The sequence below is a fragment of the Sporothrix schenckii genome, assembly GCF_000961545.1.
Source record: "Sporothrix schenckii 1099-18 chromosome Unknown Cont49, whole genome shotgun sequence".
NCBI lineage: Eukaryota > Fungi > Ascomycota > Sordariomycetes > Ophiostomatales > Ophiostomataceae > Sporothrix > Sporothrix schenckii.
The window spans coordinates 1,511,422-1,528,820 of NW_015971150.1; the positions used below are offsets into that span (position 1 = coordinate 1,511,422).

At 58.3% G+C, this 17,399-nt stretch overlaps 8 protein-coding genes across 8 annotated transcripts; 4 read left to right on the top strand and 4 right to left on the bottom strand.

Moving 5' to 3' along the window:
- Nucleotides 1–164: 164 nt before the first annotated feature.
- SPSK_10646 (chitin deacetylase) lies at nucleotides 165–1,121 on the top strand (the record flags this gene model as incomplete). The annotated part of the gene is made up of 1 exon (XM_016736970.1): nucleotides 165–1,121. One exon carries the CDS (start codon nucleotides 165–167, stop codon nucleotides 1,119–1,121), a length of 957 nt encoding a protein of 318 aa, XP_016583003.1.
- A 211-nt stretch (nucleotides 1,122–1,332) lies between these two features.
- Nucleotides 1,333–2,619, bottom strand: SPSK_05319 (uncharacterized protein; the record flags this gene model as incomplete). The annotated part of the gene is made up of 1 exon (XM_016732068.1): nucleotides 1,333–2,619. The coding sequence occupies one exon, from the start codon at nucleotides 2,617–2,619 to the stop codon at nucleotides 1,333–1,335; it is 1,287 nt and encodes a 428-aa protein (XP_016583004.1).
- A 714-nt stretch (nucleotides 2,620–3,333) lies between these two features.
- SPSK_05310 (alpha-ketoglutarate dependent xanthine dioxygenase) lies at nucleotides 3,334–4,648 on the bottom strand (the record flags this gene model as incomplete). Its single annotated transcript, XM_016732059.1, has 2 exons — nucleotides 3,334–3,408; nucleotides 3,473–4,648. The coding sequence occupies 2 exons, from the start codon at nucleotides 4,646–4,648 to the stop codon at nucleotides 3,334–3,336; spliced, it is 1,251 nt and encodes a 416-aa protein (XP_016583005.1).
- Nucleotides 4,649–5,095: 447 nt separating this feature from the next.
- SPSK_05489 (uncharacterized protein) lies at nucleotides 5,096–5,980 on the top strand (the record flags this gene model as incomplete). The annotated part of the gene is made up of 1 exon (XM_016732234.1): nucleotides 5,096–5,980. The coding sequence occupies one exon, from the start codon at nucleotides 5,096–5,098 to the stop codon at nucleotides 5,978–5,980; it is 885 nt and encodes a 294-aa protein (XP_016583006.1).
- Nucleotides 5,981–6,057: 77 nt separating this feature from the next.
- On the bottom strand, nucleotides 6,058–8,758 carry SPSK_10617 (uncharacterized protein; the record flags this gene model as incomplete). The annotated part of the gene is made up of 2 exons (XM_016736956.1): nucleotides 6,058–8,581; nucleotides 8,658–8,758. 2 exons carry the CDS (start codon nucleotides 8,756–8,758, stop codon nucleotides 6,058–6,060), a joined length of 2,625 nt encoding a protein of 874 aa, XP_016583007.1.
- A 666-nt stretch (nucleotides 8,759–9,424) lies between these two features.
- On the top strand, nucleotides 9,425–11,227 carry SPSK_05134 (uracil transporter; the record flags this gene model as incomplete). The annotated part of the gene is made up of 2 exons (XM_016731884.1): nucleotides 9,425–9,714; nucleotides 9,814–11,227. 2 exons carry the CDS (start codon nucleotides 9,425–9,427, stop codon nucleotides 11,225–11,227), a joined length of 1,704 nt encoding a protein of 567 aa, XP_016583008.1.
- Nucleotides 11,228–11,898: 671 nt separating this feature from the next.
- SPSK_05341 (uncharacterized protein) lies at nucleotides 11,899–13,140 on the top strand (the record flags this gene model as incomplete). The annotated part of the gene is made up of 1 exon (XM_016732090.1): nucleotides 11,899–13,140. The coding sequence occupies one exon, from the start codon at nucleotides 11,899–11,901 to the stop codon at nucleotides 13,138–13,140; it is 1,242 nt and encodes a 413-aa protein (XP_016583009.1).
- Nucleotides 13,141–13,693: 553 nt separating this feature from the next.
- Nucleotides 13,694–16,980, bottom strand: SPSK_10967 (uncharacterized protein; the record flags this gene model as incomplete). Its single annotated transcript, XM_016737188.1, has 4 exons — nucleotides 13,694–15,515; nucleotides 15,613–16,054; nucleotides 16,301–16,491; nucleotides 16,571–16,980. The coding sequence occupies 4 exons, from the start codon at nucleotides 16,978–16,980 to the stop codon at nucleotides 13,694–13,696; spliced, it is 2,865 nt and encodes a 954-aa protein (XP_016583010.1).
- Nucleotides 16,981–17,399: the final 419 nt, after the last annotated feature.

Below are 17,399 nucleotides of genomic sequence, written 5' to 3' on the forward strand. Positions count from 1 at the left end.
ATTCATCGAGACAGTGTTGAAGGACGAGGACCTGACCATGTGCAGGGCAAGCCAGGAGAAAATCGAAAACAGTGGTATGACTATAAGTAGAGTAAACAACAGCAGCGACGTACAGTCTCGTGCAAAGGCCGACACCCCCCCTCCTTCCTCCCCTCCCACAGACGATGACCGCTCGCCCTCGCGACTTTGCGGGCTACGGCCCCCATCCACCCGCCTTTTCGTGGCCCGGCGGGAAAAAGGTGGCCATCAACTTTGCCATAAACTACGAGGAGGGCACGGAGCGCAGTCCGCTGCTGGGCGACGCCACGCGGGACTCGCGCACGTGGGTGCGCAGTGCCCTGCCGGACAGCGAGCGCGACCTGATGCAGGAGGGCGAGTACGAGTACGGCACACGCGTGGGCGTCTGGCGGCTGCTGCGCATCTTCGCGCAGCACAACGCGCCGTTTAGCATTTTTCTGTCGTCCGAGGCGCTGCTGGCGAACCCGGCACTGGCGGCGCACCTGCGCGCCGGGCACGCCGACTGCGACATTGTCTCGCACGGCACGCGGTCCATCAGCCGCCTGGGCTTGACGGAGGCCATGGAGCGCGCCGACCTGCGCGCGTCCGTCAACCAGACGCTGGCACTGACGGGCCAGCGCATCCTGGGCGCCTTCCCCCGGCCGCCCATCACCGAACACACCCGGCGCGTGATGGCCGAGGAAGGGCTGGCCTACGACTCGGCCACGACCAACGACGACCGGCCGTACTATGCCGACGTTGCCGGGCGGCCCATGCTGGTGCTGCCGTACGCCGTGGACACCAACGACGCGCGCTTCTGGGGCGGGCAGTCGGGGCCCGGCTACACGGGCTCGACGGACTTTTTCGACTATCTGCGCGACGCGTTCGACGTGCTGTACGCCGAGTCCGACGAGAGCGCGACCCTCATGTCGGTGGGCCTGCATGCGCGCATCATGCGGCCCGGCCGCGTGGCGTCCATTGTCCGGTTTCTGGAGTATGTGGGTCAAAAGGAGGGTGTCTGGATTGCCAAGCGCAACGACATTGCCGCTCACTTTGCATCGCTGTTTGCGCCGTCCAATGCGTGGAACCGCGAGGCTCTCCATTCTGTATCTGTGTCTGTTTGAATAGGACGTGGCTGCGGAAACATGACGTGCGAGTGGCAGCGAATATACCTATGATATACCTCTGATATACCTATGTCGTCCTCACATTGTGATTCTTGGTCAAAAAAGCAGTATAATCTTGAACAATCCTCTTTAAATACACGTTGTCCACTAACCGTACACCAACCATCCACCAACATCCACCAACACCCACCATCCCATTCATCTACACTCATGCTGCCGCAGGCACAGGGAACGGCCCGGTCGGGCCAATGCTGGCGCCAATGTTGGCCTGGTGCATCGTGCGCGGGCCCATCTCGTCCGGGTAGTCGATGGCGGAGTGGAACATCTGATAGTTGGCCCACATGACAATGTCGCCCTCCTCGAGCTCGGGCACCATGACGTACGCGGGCTGGAGCACGCGCTCCTGGATTCCCCGCAGCCACGCCCGCACCGTGTCGAGGTCCTCGACGCACACGGCCGCCTCGTCCTGCGACTTGCGCAGAAAGAGCCGCCGCACGCAGATGCTGTGCACCATAAACGCCCGCTCGCCCGTCACCGGGTTCACCCACACCATGGGGTAGCGCTTGACCTTGCTGTCCTCGTACGCCGGCAGCTGGTCCAGCGGTAGCTCCTGGCCCGACCCGGCAATGCCGAGCCCGGTCGGGTTAGACTCGGCGCCGCCCAGCCACGTGTAGGGGTGCGGCGCGTACTCGACCCACGAGTGGTCGGCCAACGCCTTTTCCTCGGGCGTGAGCATCGCGTACGTCTGCACGTTGCTGAAGAAGGCCGTCAGGCCCGGCTGCACGGCCTTGGTCCGCCCGCTGCCGTCGTCCCAGTGCACCGTCAGGGCCGGCGCCGTCGCCGTCGGCCGCTTGACGCATCGCAGCGTCGTGAACCACGCCGGGTCGCGGTCGTACAGCGGCGCGTCAATGTGCCACCGCTGGAACCGCGTGTGGCCCGCCGCAAACGCCTCGTCGTCCAGCTTGACGCTGTGCCACGCGTGCAGCCGGTCCTTGGTGATTGTCAGGTCCTTGAGGCCGTAGTGGTCCGCGCCCTGGTAACCCTTGCCGACAAGCCGGATGTTCTCGACGCCCGGCAGCGCCGCCACGTACCGCCCGCGCACCAGCAGGCCGCCGTTGGCATTGAATGTCTTCATGTCGCCGTGCGAGTGCACCTGCGGCGCGTCCGGGTCGAAGCGTGTCACCAGGTCCCACTGCTTTTGCGGATGGAGGTCCTGCTGGCCCTTGACGACCACCACCTTGTGCGTCCAAATGGCGTCCGACAGTGCCTGGACGTCGTCGTCTAGACCACGGGGGAGGTTAGTAAAGGAGTAAAGGCACGCGCAGTCATACACGCGCAGCATAAAAAAAAAAGCAAGAACACGGACAGACGCACCGCTGATGTCGTTCAAGTCCAGGTCGTCGATCACGGCGCCAAAGTTGGTCTTGTCGTCGCCCGTTTTCTTCATCGGCACCACCGTGAACCCCGGCTCGGGTCTGAGAGCACTCGGCGACATGATGGATAATAATCAGTGGTATCGTGATTGAAATAGCGCTGTTGGTCTATGGTATATTTGGGCAAATTACAGGGTAGTTATTGTTTGTTTCCGTCGCCCAAGTGTTTCCCATCTCTGTTTATATTCGTCGCGTAAAGAAACGAGACTTGTTTCCCTCCCCTTGTCTTTTGACCAATACCCGGACGGCGATATCCAGTCCACACTTTCATGTCAAAGTGGTACTCGTTCATTCCGGGCATCAACATGTAGCGTGAACCCCCGCATACCTCGGCCGAGCGCCCTGGTCCCAGATAAGTCCTATCACAAACCTTATCTCAACCTATGATAGGATCCTCCACCCCAATGCCCCAAGATTCACTGCCGTTGGTCGACATATGTCAACGTGGAATGAAAACGGCGAGCTCCGCATGAAGCATTTTCGCCGTAAAGTTTTGCTCAAATTCATGCAGCTTACTGTACTGTAGTTTAGATGTTTGGATGTTTGAATGTTTGAATGTTATCACACATTGCAATGATATGGTATTATGTACTATTCTTTTTACCAAAATTCACAACAAAACAGTTGTTTCACGCCATGAGAGGCAGAACGAAATAAACACGAATTTTTTATTTTTAAAAAAAAGGCATTATGTGAGATATGTGACCATTATCAGAAAGTTCAGTTACATTTTGTCAACATGTAATATTAGCCAACACAATTACAGCTGCTCGTCACTACTGCGGGTGGTCGCTTGCAGCTATATTGCACTGGTGCATGACGCGAGGGCCGTACGACTTGGGAAATTCGGTCTGTGGTGTTAGCGAGGCTATAGGCAGAAAACGACAACGACGGACACGCCCGCGGCATACTCACAATGCTGTGCCACAGTGCGCGGTTGTACCACAGGATGACGTCCGACTCCTGGTGGTCGTGCGCGTAAATGTTCTCCGGCTCCAGCACGGGCCGCATCAGCTTGTGCATAAACGCACGCACCTCTGCGAGGTCGCTGACAATCGTCTCGGGCCCGTCGGCGCGGCTCTTGAGGTATAGCCGGAGCGCAGCCTGGCCGTGCACCTGCAGCGACAACTCGCCCGTCTTGGGGTTCGTCCACACCATCGGGTAGATGCACACCTTGTCCGGGGACCAGGGCGGCAGCGCGGTGAGCGGCACCTCGCGGCCCTCCGTCTCGATCAAGTGGCCGAGCCGCGTGCTGCGGGCGGGCGCCATCCACGCAAACGCATGCGGCGCGTACTCGATGCGGCTGTGCAGCGCCGTCTGGCGCGTCGCCTCGTCGAGCAGCGCGAGCGCACGGCTGCCGGCGACCATGGCCGTGGCGCCGGGCGGCATGCGCATCTCCGTGCCCGAGCCGTCGTCCCACCGCACGGTGACGTCAGGGCCCTTGGGCGTCTGGACGGCCAGCAGGCAGCCGACGCGTGGCGGCGGGATGTTGTAGAGGGAGCCGTCAAAATGCCACTGGTAGAAGCGCGACGCGCCGGCCTCGCGGTCCTCGTCGCTGATGTGCGGCGGCAGGTGGAACTCGTGGTGGTCGATGCCTTGGATCTCGAAGCCAGCCGGGAAGCCGTAGTGGTCGGGGCCCAAGGGGCCGCGGCCCAGGATGTGCACCTGCGGCTGCTCGGGGATGGCGGGCCGCTTGGGGATGCCGTAGATGTCGACGCCGTTGTGGTGCAGCAAGAACGGATCTTTGCCGTGCGCAAAGCCGCCCGTCGTCTCGTCCGGGTCGAAGCTCGCCGTCAGGCGGTACTGCTGCTGCGGGCGCAGCATGCCCGGCTGCTCCTTGAAGACGAGCAGCTTGTGCTTGTGCAGTGCGTCCGAGATGAAGTCAAAGTCGGCATCGGTAAACTTGTTGAGGTCAATCCCGTAGACCAGTGCGCCAAAGTCGACCTTGCTGTCGGCGGCGTGCGCAATGGGCTGGATGCGACCTGTGGTAGTCTCGGCATGAGGCAGCTCAAATATCTCCTTGGGCGGCAGCAGGTGCAGCCCAGGGGCGCCCGCTTCTTCAGTTTCTGTAACGACAGCGGCGATGACCATTTTGTGCTGTGTCGTGTGAGGTTGCGTTGGCAATTTACGAAAGATGTGATTGATGAGGATGATGTAGGTATCGAATTGTCTGATAAGTGTTGATGAACTTGGAACTTATATCAACCCGCAATATTGATGCTTTGAGGGCTGTTTGATTCTATCCCGTGGACTGGCATAAACGAACGTCACTCATGCCCAAGGATCGCTCCTTCCGTAGTAAGAAGACCCGCACAGTCGGGTGTCGGCCGAGCCCGAGCAACACGGAAGACCCACTTTTTGCCACCTCGGCCGAGCTTCATCCACCACAAGAGCCCATCGAATCACCAGGAATTCCTCTAACGAAGCTTCAAGGTCATGGTCGCTTAAACAGTGCTTATTTAAAAAAGAATTTCTTGTTCCTGGAAGTATGATACTGGGCTCAGCCACTTTCGACAGCACAACATCTCCACATCCACCATGTCCTCCTTCATCGACACGCCTTTGGGTTACAAGATACACTACAAACTGTCTGGCAATCCTTCCGGCCAGCTCGTCATACTGACCCACGGTCTTGGTGGCTCGACCGCCACGTTTGACAGTTTCGTGCCGCTTCTTCCGGAGCGCTTCCACGCCGTTAGCGTCGACTTCCCCGGCTTTGGCAAGTCGCCGCGGCCCTCGGCAGCAGACGCGCGACGCATTTCAATCGCCGACCATGTCGCCAACCTACACCATCTCGTCGCATCTCTGCAAGCCGCTGCGCCAGCGGGCAGCGCCGGCGCCCGCATGCCCGTGCTCCTCGTCGGACACTCGCTGGGCGCCGTTATCAATCTACACGCTGCTGCTGCCGCTGCCGCCTCGTCTCCCGTTGGCGGCCTCTTTCTTCTGGGACCCGGCCGCGCAGGTGGCCGCATCCCTGCCGCGCGCGCCGCCATGGTGGACCTGGCTGCGCTGGTGCGCACCCAGGGCATCGCGGCCGCCGCCACCAAGGCCGCCGAGGTGACCAATTTCTATGCGGACACGCCCGAGCGGACGGTCCCCGTGGCGCTCCGACAAACCGTGTACGACGCCGTCGCCGCGTCCGACCCGGAGGCATACGCCCAGACGTGCGAGGCCATGGTGGCGGACGACCACGTCGACCCGGCGTACGGCGCCATAACGTGTCCCGTGGTGTTTGTGGCAGGCGACAAGGACATGATCAGCCCCGTGTCACGGTCGGAGGACCTGGCCAAGCTGGTGGGCGGGCCAGTCGAGGTGCAGGTTGTGCGCAGCGGGCACCAGCTGATTCTGGAGGACTTGGAGGGCGTGAAGCTGGCGCTGTCCATTTTCCTGAGCCGCGTGGAGAAGGCAGAGCCGGAGGCATAGATGGTCAGATACGGGAGGTTACTTTGGGCGTTACGAGTTGTAGTCAGAACACGCAATCTATTTCTGTACACGTCATACTACAGTAGGGACATGTCATGGCTCGCCAGATAGAGCAGATTCTCAAAACCGTTGCTAGTCCTCTCCCAACCCGGCGGAAGTAGTATGGGAAGATCCAGGGGGCCAGTGTCGACAAATTCGTCGCTGATAAGCGTTGTCGCTTCCTCACCCACGGATGGTACCGGGAAGCTATCCGCAACGTCCACCGTGTCGGCTCTGTTACTGTCATGAAGCTGATCCTTTCGCAAAGGAAGAGTCCCGGTGAGTGGTTGTCCTATCGTGGTTTCCGTACCAGCACTGTGACCATTCGCAGGCGGCTTTGAGGGCATCTGTCGTCGCCGTTGGTGGTACGACCTACTGATGGGTTGCCGTCCTTCGTCCATTGTCTCGCCTCGGCAGTAACTACGAATAAAAGCAGGCACATTGAATCCGTTATTGCTCGTAACCGACAGCGACGATCGGTGGTCGTGCGTCCATGGTCGTTTTCGTTTTCGAGAGCCGGCTTGGCCGGTGGCAAATCGTTCGTCTGGTGCAGGAGCGGCGTCCCGCCGGCCGACTTCGTCGAGCAGGGCGCGCAGCAGCCGCATCCCGCGCACGGCAATCATGCTCTGCGGGAACTGGCGCAGCAAATCGACGACGTCTTCGACCAAACAAGCGTGTTCGGCATGCTCGCGGACCGCGTTGGGATCGTCGTCCGGGCCGCGGTGCAGCACGTCCAGCGTCAAAATGATGGACGCGGCCACCGAGAACGCCTGGTGGACCCACAGCACAGGCCCCTCTTCCCGCACCACGGCCTTGTACTCTTTGATGATGGTCTTGGAGGCGGCGATGCACGTGTGCCGGGTAAAGGCAAAGGCCGGATTGGAGAAGCTCTCGGACAGGAACGAGCGGTGGATCATGATAATCTTGTGGCCGGAGCTGATGGCCAGGGCGCGGCGGGCCCAGGGAACCCAGCAGGGCCAGTGGTCTTGCAGGGGCACCTGGGGGCCCAGGAAGCGCGGGCGGCCGGCCGTGGCCAGTGCGCGCATGTGGGCGTCCCACGACAGGACCTGCTGGTAGCGGGTGTAGGCGGTGTTGCAGGACAGCAGGCCGTCCTGCAGGCGCGGCATGATGGAGGCAATGGTGTTGAGGAAGCGGCAGTAGCCGGAGACGGTGGGCTCGGCCTCCGGCTGGACCGGGATGCTGCTGCTGCCTGCCTCCGACGGGGCCGCGGCGGCGGCCAGGTCTTCGTCGTGCACGTTGGCGGGCTTGGCGGTCTGCGCGTGCAGCGGGTTGACGAGGTAGCTTTCGGAGAAGGGGATGCCGAACCAGTCCTGGCTGCACAGCTGACTCCACACGCGACGGCCCTCTTCGATGTCGGCCGTGACGGGGCTGCCGTCGTGCGAAGGCGAGCCCAGCCGATGCAGCCCCAGGGACTGGGCAATGCGCACGGCGGCCGCCAGCTGAATGCTCTGCGTGTTGGAGAAGCCGAGAATGTGCGCCGAGATGGTCATGGTGGCAATGGCCTGGCAGGAGCGGACGCTGTGATGGGCCATGTACGGGGCACGCGCGAGGCAGGCCAGCGCGGCTTGGAACCAGTGTTTGCAGAGCGCGGGGCGTTCGGTTCCCAGAAAGCCCCAGGCCGCAGCTCGGGCAGTTGGCGCGCAGGTCAGGCTGCCGGACAGAACGGCAAAGAGAAGCGCCACCCATTGCAGGTCGAGACCGGCGACGCCACGGTTCGCCTCGACGGCATCGACATGCCCTCCGAAACGGTCGTAAAAGGACGCCAAGTCTGCACGGAAGCGCGGCGCCAGAAACGAGGCGTGGTACCAGAGCAGGCACTCGATGTGGTAATCGACCAGCTGCTCGACCTGGCGACGACTCGGGAGAAGCAGCTGCATGACGGCCAAGGGATTGTGCGAGCTGTGCGGATGGCTGCCACTGAACGGGTTATCGCTGTCGGCGCTGTCGTTGGCGTCCATGTTTAATTCTTGCATAGGGTCGGACTGGCTGCCGAATTCACCATATGGTGTGTGGAGCGTGTCGGCCTCGTCTAGCACAGTAATCGTGGCCGTATCAACGGCTGTCGTACTCCCATCACCAACGATACTGTGGCCACCCGTGCTTACAGGATGGTGTTCTGGGTCTTTGCGGCGGCCCCACGCGAGAAACTCCAGAATGGACGCGGCGTCTTTGATGACGGTGTCGCTCGTGTCCCGTCGCTTGCCCGGATGGCGGGGCTTCTCCACGAAGGAGCCGTCATTCTCCCTGTCCTGATCGGCCACACTGTGTTGACTGCCTTCTTCGTTGTCCACGTCTTCTGTATCGTCCACAACGGCATCGTCAAGCAGAGGTGACAAATGACGGTCTTGCGTCTGTTGTCGAGGATGCTTGTCCAAACCGTCTCCCTCCGCCGGCCGTCGACATGATTGACGTTCAAGCTCGCGGATGCGTCGCCGCAGAAATGCAAGCTCACTCGGTATGGTGTCACGTTGCATCGTGGTCGGTGTTGCGAGTACCGGAGACGGCACCAGCTGGTCTGGTCCGCACGAGTCTTGTTCGCCTCTGGTAGCAACGGTGGCCGTCAGCAGTCAATGGTTGGTAGCTGTCCCTGTCATTGCACATCTCAGACAGGTCTCACCTCCGAATGCATGTCTCGCATGGAATCGTCTTGGAACAGCGCACCTTGCGCCGCGTGCAAGACGCGCAGGCCGTCCGCGTCCGGCTGCTAGCGGCCGACATTTGCGTAATAGTGGTCGAAGCGATGCAGCATGGCCGATGGTGAGGGACAGTCGCAGCAGGGTATCCGCAGCTCGGCCGGGCAGCGGATATAAAAGTAAGTACATTCGTGCTTGGTATGCGATACAGATTACGCGGGAAAGACTCACAGGCACGGCTGGACGCTGCCGGTCTTATCAGTACGTCTCTTGCGGGTACCTCCGCGTCTCCACTGCCCCACTTTTCACTTACACGGACTCATGCTCTGGGCCTCGTCTTTGGATGGCCGCTGGCAGTCGATATGCGCCTTGTGTCGTACGACATATCGTTATCTCTCACGGCGGGCACAGTGCCGGTACCGGCTATCCAGCTTCCTATCCAGCTTCCTATCCATTTCGAGAACCGGAGTGTCTGCACAACGCATCTCGGCCGATATATGGGAGGACATCACTTATCGGCCCAGGATGATATCGAGTTTAGTATTTACGTCGTCGCATCCGGCCAGCGTATCTTTTCGCAATGTACGGTTTGGATGATCGGGACTTGGGCCAGTCATAGACAGACTCCCCATTCCGATCCGTGTTAAATATGGCATCAAGTGAACATCACAATCCACACGTAGTTTCTGCCCAGCGTCCCGCAACCTGCCTTCCATACCACGAATAACGCTCTCCACCCACAGCTCGCATCATGGCCTTTGCCGCAAAGAAAAGGGCGTTTGTGCATGCCTTCTCATCCCGCCAAGCGTTTGTCAAGGCCCTCGAGACGCGCACGGACAACGCAGACGGCGAGACGGAGCGCAGCCGCTGGAAGAATGAAGACCTGGACGTCAGCCCGCCCGCGCACCGTACGTGGACCCTCTTGGACTATGCCGGCTTCTGGGCGTCGTATGGCATCTCGCCGGGCACCTGGAGTGTAGGAAGTGCGCTCATCAGTGTCGGCCTCAAGCCGTGGCAGGCCGTCATCTGTCTTTTCGTAGGGTAAGTCGTCTTTTCTGGTCCTCGCTGCGCTCGCTTCCCTCTCTGTCTTCGTTCGCTTTCCTTATTTTCCTCGCTTCGCTTCCTGACCGCTCACAACAGCTATTTGTTCGGCGGCATCGGCGTCGTCCTCCACTCCCGCGTCGCCGCCGTCTACCACATCGGCTTCCCCGTCGAAGCCCGCGTCACCTTCGGCCTCCGCGGCTCCTACTTCCCCGTCGTCCTCCGCGTCCTGACCGCCCTCATCTGGACCGGCGTGTCCATCGTCCAGGGCGGCTACCACACGGCCGTCGTCTTGCGGTGCATCTTCGGCGACAGCTACTGGAACATGCACAATACCATCCCGGCCAGCGCGGGCATTACCCTGCCGCTGTTCATCGGCCTGCTCGTCTACTGGATCCTCACCTTCCCGCTGCTCATGGTGCCGCTGCCCAAGTTCCGCCGCCACGTCGAGATCAACTCCCTCCTCATGCCCTTTGTCATCGGTGGCCTGTTCATCTACTGCATGGTCGAGGGCCGCGGCGCGCCGCAGACGAACCTGTCGACGGTCGGCGGCATCTACGGGCCCGACCTGGGCTGGGCCATGGTCGCCGGCATCAACGCCATCATGGGCAAGACGTCCACGCTCGTCGTCAACCAGCCGGACATTGCGCGCTACGCGCGGCGCCGGTCCGCCGTGCTGTCGCAGCTCGTGAGCCTGCCCGTGTGCAACACCGTGGGCGCCACGCTCGGCATCTTTGCCACCAACGCCATCCACAACCGCTGGGGCCACCTCGACTGGAACCCCTGGACGCTCTCGCACGACATCCTCGACCACCGCTGGGGCCCCGGCGCCCGAGCCGCGCTGTTCTTTGCCAACGGCTTCTTCATGTACTCCAACGCCGTCACGGACATCGGCGCCAACATCGCGCCCTTTGGCGCCGACTTTATGACGCTGTTCCCGCGCTGGCTCAACATCAACCGCGGCATGTGGGTCGCCTACGTGCTGAGCGTCGCCATCAATCCCTGGTACATCCTGGCCTCGGCCTCGGGCTTCCTGACGTTTCTCGGCGGCTACTCCATTTTCCTGGGCCCCTTTTTGGGCATCTTTGTCACCGACTACTTTGTCCTCCGCCGCGGCAACATCGACGTCCCGTCCCTCTACGCCCCCGGCGGCGCCTATTGGTACACCGGCGGCATCCACTGGCGCGCCCTGGCGGCCTGGGTGGTGGCCGTGGCCTTTGTCGTGCCCGGCTTCGCGGCGCAGTTTGGCCACACGCTGGCGGGCGCGGCCGGCTGGCACCACCTGTACCAGTTCAGCTGGTTCTATGCCGTGACCATTGCGAGTGTCATGTACTTTGCCCTGTCATTTGTCGGCGAATACGCGCCGCGCGAGCGCAACATGGCGTTTGAGGCGCTGGCAAGGGAGGCGAACGAGACAAGCGTTTCTGTTGTCGATATCATTGAGGGCGAGACGGCCAGCCAGGAGGCGTCTGACAAGTCGGAGATTCCCGAGTCGGTGGATAAGAAGGTGTAGGTCAGGAAGATTGTTTGATTTAGATGCTATCTCATTATCTGGGTGGACAAATAAAGCACATTCTATTGTTATCGTTTCAACAAATATCATGACTCGCACAGTCAATGACCTTCGTCGCAAATTTGTGCCATTGGCTTCATCGTTGAGACTGGAGGTGGTCTCGTTGTGTCTTAATCGCCGCTAAAATCACATCATGCACAGCTAGTGTGGGCTGCAAACGAGGGACGGCGGATGTAATCCAGGCACTTGGCTGGTCGATCACTAGCTGTAAACACACACCCATCTGCACGTCAATCCAAGCAGTTCTGTCACCATACTGGACTTGCGACAATTGCGACGCTTCGTGACACGTTGTGACCTGCGACACGCGACCCGTGTCGGCACCGAATCGTCGGCCGCTTGTTCTCGCACTTATCTGACTTTACAACGTATTTACATCTGTCATGCTGCCACACCCACCTGTCGTAACCAATGGTGCCCGTTTGGGCCATTGCGTGACTTCCTCCGCGAGCGTCCGCGACTCACCATACTGTCAGCTCCTGTAGCGATGTTGCAATGTAGCGAATGCTGCAAGTCTATATATTCAGGTGTGTGTCCCTCCATGATGCTGCAGAGTAACGAAACGCAAAGTCCACACCCCACACCTACATCGCATCACCACATCACACACAATGTCCCCCTCTGCCGTCGACGTCCAACCCACCCCTGCCGAGGTCCCGGCTGCGACCAAGGCTGTCCCTGCCAAGACCGAGGCCCCCAGCCAGCCGAAACTCGACAACGGCAGCGACCCCAACACGGAACGGCCGGCCCTCTTCACCGGCCACAAGGAGGCCCTCAAGCTCAGCGGCGCGCTCGACCAGTTCAAGTCGTTTGACGTGACGCCCGTGATTGGCCGCGAGTTTGCCGGCCCCGACGTCGACCTGGCCGCGTGGCTGCGCGCGCCCAACGCGGACGAGCTGCTGCGCGACCTGGCCATTACCATCTCGCAGCGCGGCGTCGTCTTCTTCCGCAAGCAGGACAACGTGACGGACGCGGTCCAGAAGGAGCTGGTGCAGCGGCTGGGCGAGCTGTCGGGCAAGCCGGCGACGTCCAAGCTGCACATCCACCCGATCAACAACGCCGGCGTGCGCCAGGACGCGGCCCGGGACGTCGCCGACAAGGGCGACCACGACGACGAGATCTCCGTCATCTCGTCGGTGCAGGCCAAGAAGCTGTTCCAGGACCGCTTCCAGCAGCCCGTCGGCGCCTTCAGCTCCAAGCGCCAGAGCGGCCGCGACCAGTGGCACTCGGACATTACCTTTGAGCCCATCCCCAGCGACTACGCGCTGCTGCGTCTGACCAAGCTGCCCGCGACCGGCGGCGACACGCTCTGGGCCTCGGGCTATGAGCTCTACGACCGCATCTCGCCGACGCTGCGCGCCTTCTTGGACACCCTGACCGCCTACTACGCGCAGCCCGGCTTCGAGGCGTCGGCCGCCCGCAACGGCTTCGAGCTCTACGCGGCGCCGCGCGGCGCCCCTGAGAACGTCGGCAGCGTCCTCGAGGCCGTCCACCCCGTCGTCCGCACCAACCCCGTCACCGGCTGGAAGTCCGTCTTTGCTGTCGGCCACCACGTCCAGCGCATCCACGGCCTGTCGGACGCCGAGAGCCAGCACTTCCTCGGCTGGTTCAACCAGCTCATCGTCGACAACCACGACCTCCAGGTGCGCCTGCGCTGGCAGGACGTCAACGACCTCGCCATCTGGGACAACCGCAGCGTCTACCACGCCGCTACCCCCGACTACCTCTACGAGCACGGCCTCGGCGAGCGCTCGGGCAGCCGCGCCGTCAGCCTCGGCGAGAAGCCCTACATCGACCCGCAGAGCACCAGCCGCCGCGAGGCACTGGAGAAGGAGTGGGCGGCATCGCAGTAGCTGACGGTTCGTAAGGCAGAGTGGCGGTAGCAGTGGTGGAGACGAGAAAGGAATGATATCCACATGAATATAAGTATTGTGCCATATATTATACCCTCGAATGTTGCTCCTCGGTTTCTGCCTATTACTGCGCTGTTTTCTGGTAATTTCAGTCACGCTGAGATCGCTTTCCGTTCCCCGGGTGTACACGGAGGGGAAATCATCTACGATATGCGCAAGAGAAATACACAATTTTAAGACCACGAACCAGCCTCTGGGCAGCGTCGATACACACTAAGATTCAAGCGGTTGCCATCAACATAAGGAACCATCTGGCCGTCCAGTCGACCTCTGTCTTTATGATTGTTTCAGCACACCAGGATAATGACTGTGTAAAAACCAGTAGTGAGACCGTAATTCCTGCCATGGTCTTCGTTTGAAAACTACTTAATTATATTAAAACGTTACTATTAAGGGATTTATAAATATATATTATAGTGCCGGATAAAGCATTGAGAATTATATAAAAATTTTATTACGTATAAGATCTTAATGCTTAGAAACCACCTGCCCTTTAACTTTTTACAACATGCTCGCGGAGTAGCTTAAGTATCCGCACGTTATCATTATCCACCTCCCATCCTGTAAAGTACAGGCCAGGAGACCACATCAAGCGATCCTCCTTAGAGATCATCGCCTCAGCAGCCTCTATAGCCGTCTTGTATTTACCCGTTAGTAGCCTGAGATTGGCATCGGCTCCTTTCCGAAGCAAAAACTCCACGCATTCACCCGAGCACAACAGGGCAGCAACAGCCAAAGCGCTGCCGAGTTGTCCAACCTTGGGCAGAAAGTTGACATCGGCGCCCTGATTTACCAAATATGTGACAATCTTTTTCTTGTTCGCCGCCACAGCAGCACACAACGGACTTCCGTATCGGCCACACCGTAACTGCTGATCAAGAACGGCGCCCTTTTTGACCAAGTACGTCAACTTGTCTAGGCTACCAATCGACGCAGCAGCGACGAGGGGGCTACCGTAACGGCCGACCTCCGGGAGTAAGTTAACGTTCGCTCCGTAGTCTACCAGTGGCTGATGAAGTGCAACTTTAGGGCGCCAGAACCCTGCGACAGAAGCAATCAAAGCGGACCCATATCCGCCGCATTTTAGAAGCATGTCTACTTTGGCACCTTTATCGACCAAGAAGTGCATCACATCCACGCGCCTAAGAAATGCAGCAGCGGCCAAGGCGCTTCCATATTGGCCGTTGTAGAGTAGCATGTTCACGTCGGCGCCGTTGTCGTATAAGCACCGGACGACTCTATAGCTACCAGAAGCAGCGGCTACTGCAAGGGCACTACCGCATTCCCCGACTTCAAGCTGCAAATCGACAATGGCACCCAAGTCGATCAAGCATTGGACAACTTCCACGTTTCCGGTGAACGCGGCCGTAGCAAGGGCACTTCCATGTTCCCCGGCCTGCTGGTTCACGTCAACTCCCCTGTTCACGATGGCTTTGCACATAGGCGCGTGACCGGACATTGCAGCAAGTGTTAGGGCAGTTTCGCCCCCGTTGTTCTTCTCCGATAGTGGCAGATCGCCAGTATTCCACCAGTCTTCCAACACAGTGAACATGGAGAACCGGCATATCGAAAAGATGGTACGTCTCACGGGTTTGACATTATCCAGTGCTGCACACCAAACGTAATCTCCCGGGTTATGGATGCCAATGGCTCGGCGATACCACTGCCAATATTGCTGGCTGCTCTCCGTTGGAGACCCCAAAAATGTTTTTAAAAGGCGAGTCAGGCCAGGGTCTTGCGCCTGTCCTTCTTGCGTTTGGACATGACGGATCCAATTCTCATCGTAGTAAAATTGAAAAGCCTCATAAAATGGGTGTAGGGGCCAACTTGTAACTAGATCGTGCGGTTCCACTATTTGCGTGTTGTCATGTGTTTCGATGAGAAGAGAGAGACAAACTTTTGCAACGTGGCAATGGGCCTTCACAAGTGTCCAGTGATACTTCTCGAAATACTCAGTCACCGACAAATGCGAGAATCTCCAACTGTTCAGCCGCCTGTCGAAGACAAGAAAATTTTTGCAGAGGTTGAAAAGACCCGTCCGATCGACTGCTTCAGATGGGTTTGTTATATTTTCCGGGTCGAAGCGAACGGCCTCGAGAAGTACTTTGTCGCTTAAAGGCTTGATGGCGCATGCAACCCACATGAAAGCACGCTCTGCAATTGCTTTGTCGTGGTCGTCGCCAGACGAGATCTGATTGTAGATTTCATCGTACGTGCTCTTGAGACCGATGGGCAGTTTTCCAAGTCGGTTTCTGATAGCAGCTTGTGTTTGAAGACCGAGAATCTGGTTGATCTGTAGATATGCCCATTGAAACCTAGGACAGCATTAGTATGGGGCTAAGACAATGAATAAACAAAAAAAAAANAAAAAAAAAAAAAAAAAACAAAAAGATCGAGGTGGGCTTTACTTACATCCCCTGGCTCTGCGTCAGGATCGTTCTTTCAATGTCGTCACGCAATTCCGTAGGCATGTCGTGCCAGTTTGGGTGCCGGACAACCTCTGCATGCACAAACTTCTTGATGTCCTCGCTGTTGTCGGTCGCCTGGATCTCAACGTTAGGCATGTGGTGAAAGAACTTTCGAATGTGGTTCTCCGGCCGACTCGACACAAACACATACAAGGGTTTTGTGGCTCGCGACAACAGAAGCTTGATTGTGTCCATGACAACAATGCGAGACGCGAGCTCGCATTCGTCCAGGGCATCCAGCACAAGGGTTGTCCTGTCGTAGAGGTTAATGGAGGCTAGAATCTGGGTTTTGCAAGACTCCATACCAAACTTTTGGGCTTTGGTCCGTGATTCTTGCCAGAGACTACGGAGTTGCTTCTGCACCAGCTTGGGCTGTCCTGCAACGGCTGCCAGTTGTCGCGCATAGCTCTGGAATACGGAGAGTGGGTTTCGCCGTATGTCTTCGTTCCGATTGCAGTAGAAAAATGCAAATCCTTCTTTCGTCTTGGTCCCGGCGTCTAGTCTACTTTGAATGCGATCGATGACACGTGAAGTGAGGAACGTTTTGCCGGTACCAGCTGGAATAAGGCAGGTGAGAAAAAGATGACAACGGAAGAATGGGGGTATTGGAAGTGGCAGATAGAAATACGTACGAGAACCAGAAAGCCACATGATGAGGGCCGTGTTTTTGTCCTCCCACTGCCGAAACGTCTCTCTTTGTATCAACCATTCACATGTATCGGGAGTTCTCTTGTCCCGGACCGTGTCGTGGTGTTCGCCATACTGGATCGGCGACATCCAATCGAGGATCCGATTCCGCTCATCATCCTCGATGCGCTCGAAGCTGTCCAAGAGTATGGCTCTATTGGGCTTAGCGTAAGGATGTGTTTCTCATAAATCAACCACGAGGCGTTACTACTTACGCTTGGTTGATTGTCAAGCTCGTGTTGAAGTTGGCTCGGTGTCTGTGAAGAGACTCGATTGTCTTGTTAACCTCCTCTTTTTCGAGTGGCCATTTCAAGCGACTACGGCTGAACCAGTGTTGGTGCAAGTCTCCAGACTTTGTCACCAATTTTAAGGACAGCGTCTCCAGTTCGGCCGTGCATTCCTTAAGACTCGTAGACAGTTTCTGTGATGTGCTGAGCTTTTCCTTGTGAGGACCTTTGAGGAGTTCTTCTGCCCCATTGAGAACCGCATTGAGGTCCTTAAGCTCTCTTTTCAAGCGTTCGATGTCGGCTGGTGCATCTTTGACTCCTTTGGCATACGTGTAGCAGAGGGTCAAGATCTGCTCTGTGATCTGGACCACAGCGATCACACTGGCAGCGGCGTCCATAATGGCATTGACAGAATGAGGCGGAAGGGAAAATCGCAACGTCACCAAAAAAGGAACAAAATAATTCGGTTAAATTGAACTTGAGAAGAAGGTGGAACACTGATGGGCTGACAGTAAAGTTAGCATGTTTGAAAACGTTGAAGAAGGAAGAAAAAATGACGTGGCGGAAAAGATGAGAAAAAGAGGAGAAGCAAGCATTGGCAAGGCTGAACAGTAGCGCAAGTGTCTGCCTGGCATAAACAAATATTGCGGCTGAGAGTATGAGTCCAATCCGCTGGCAAAGAATCAAGTCAGGCAGCGATGGCACTTACCGCACTTTCCTGCACTTTCCTGCACAGCCACAGGTCGACCGGCGCCTGATTGTCTTGTGAGTGACGAATGCGGCAGGATGGGCAGTTCCCCTTGCAAATTTTCTTCCC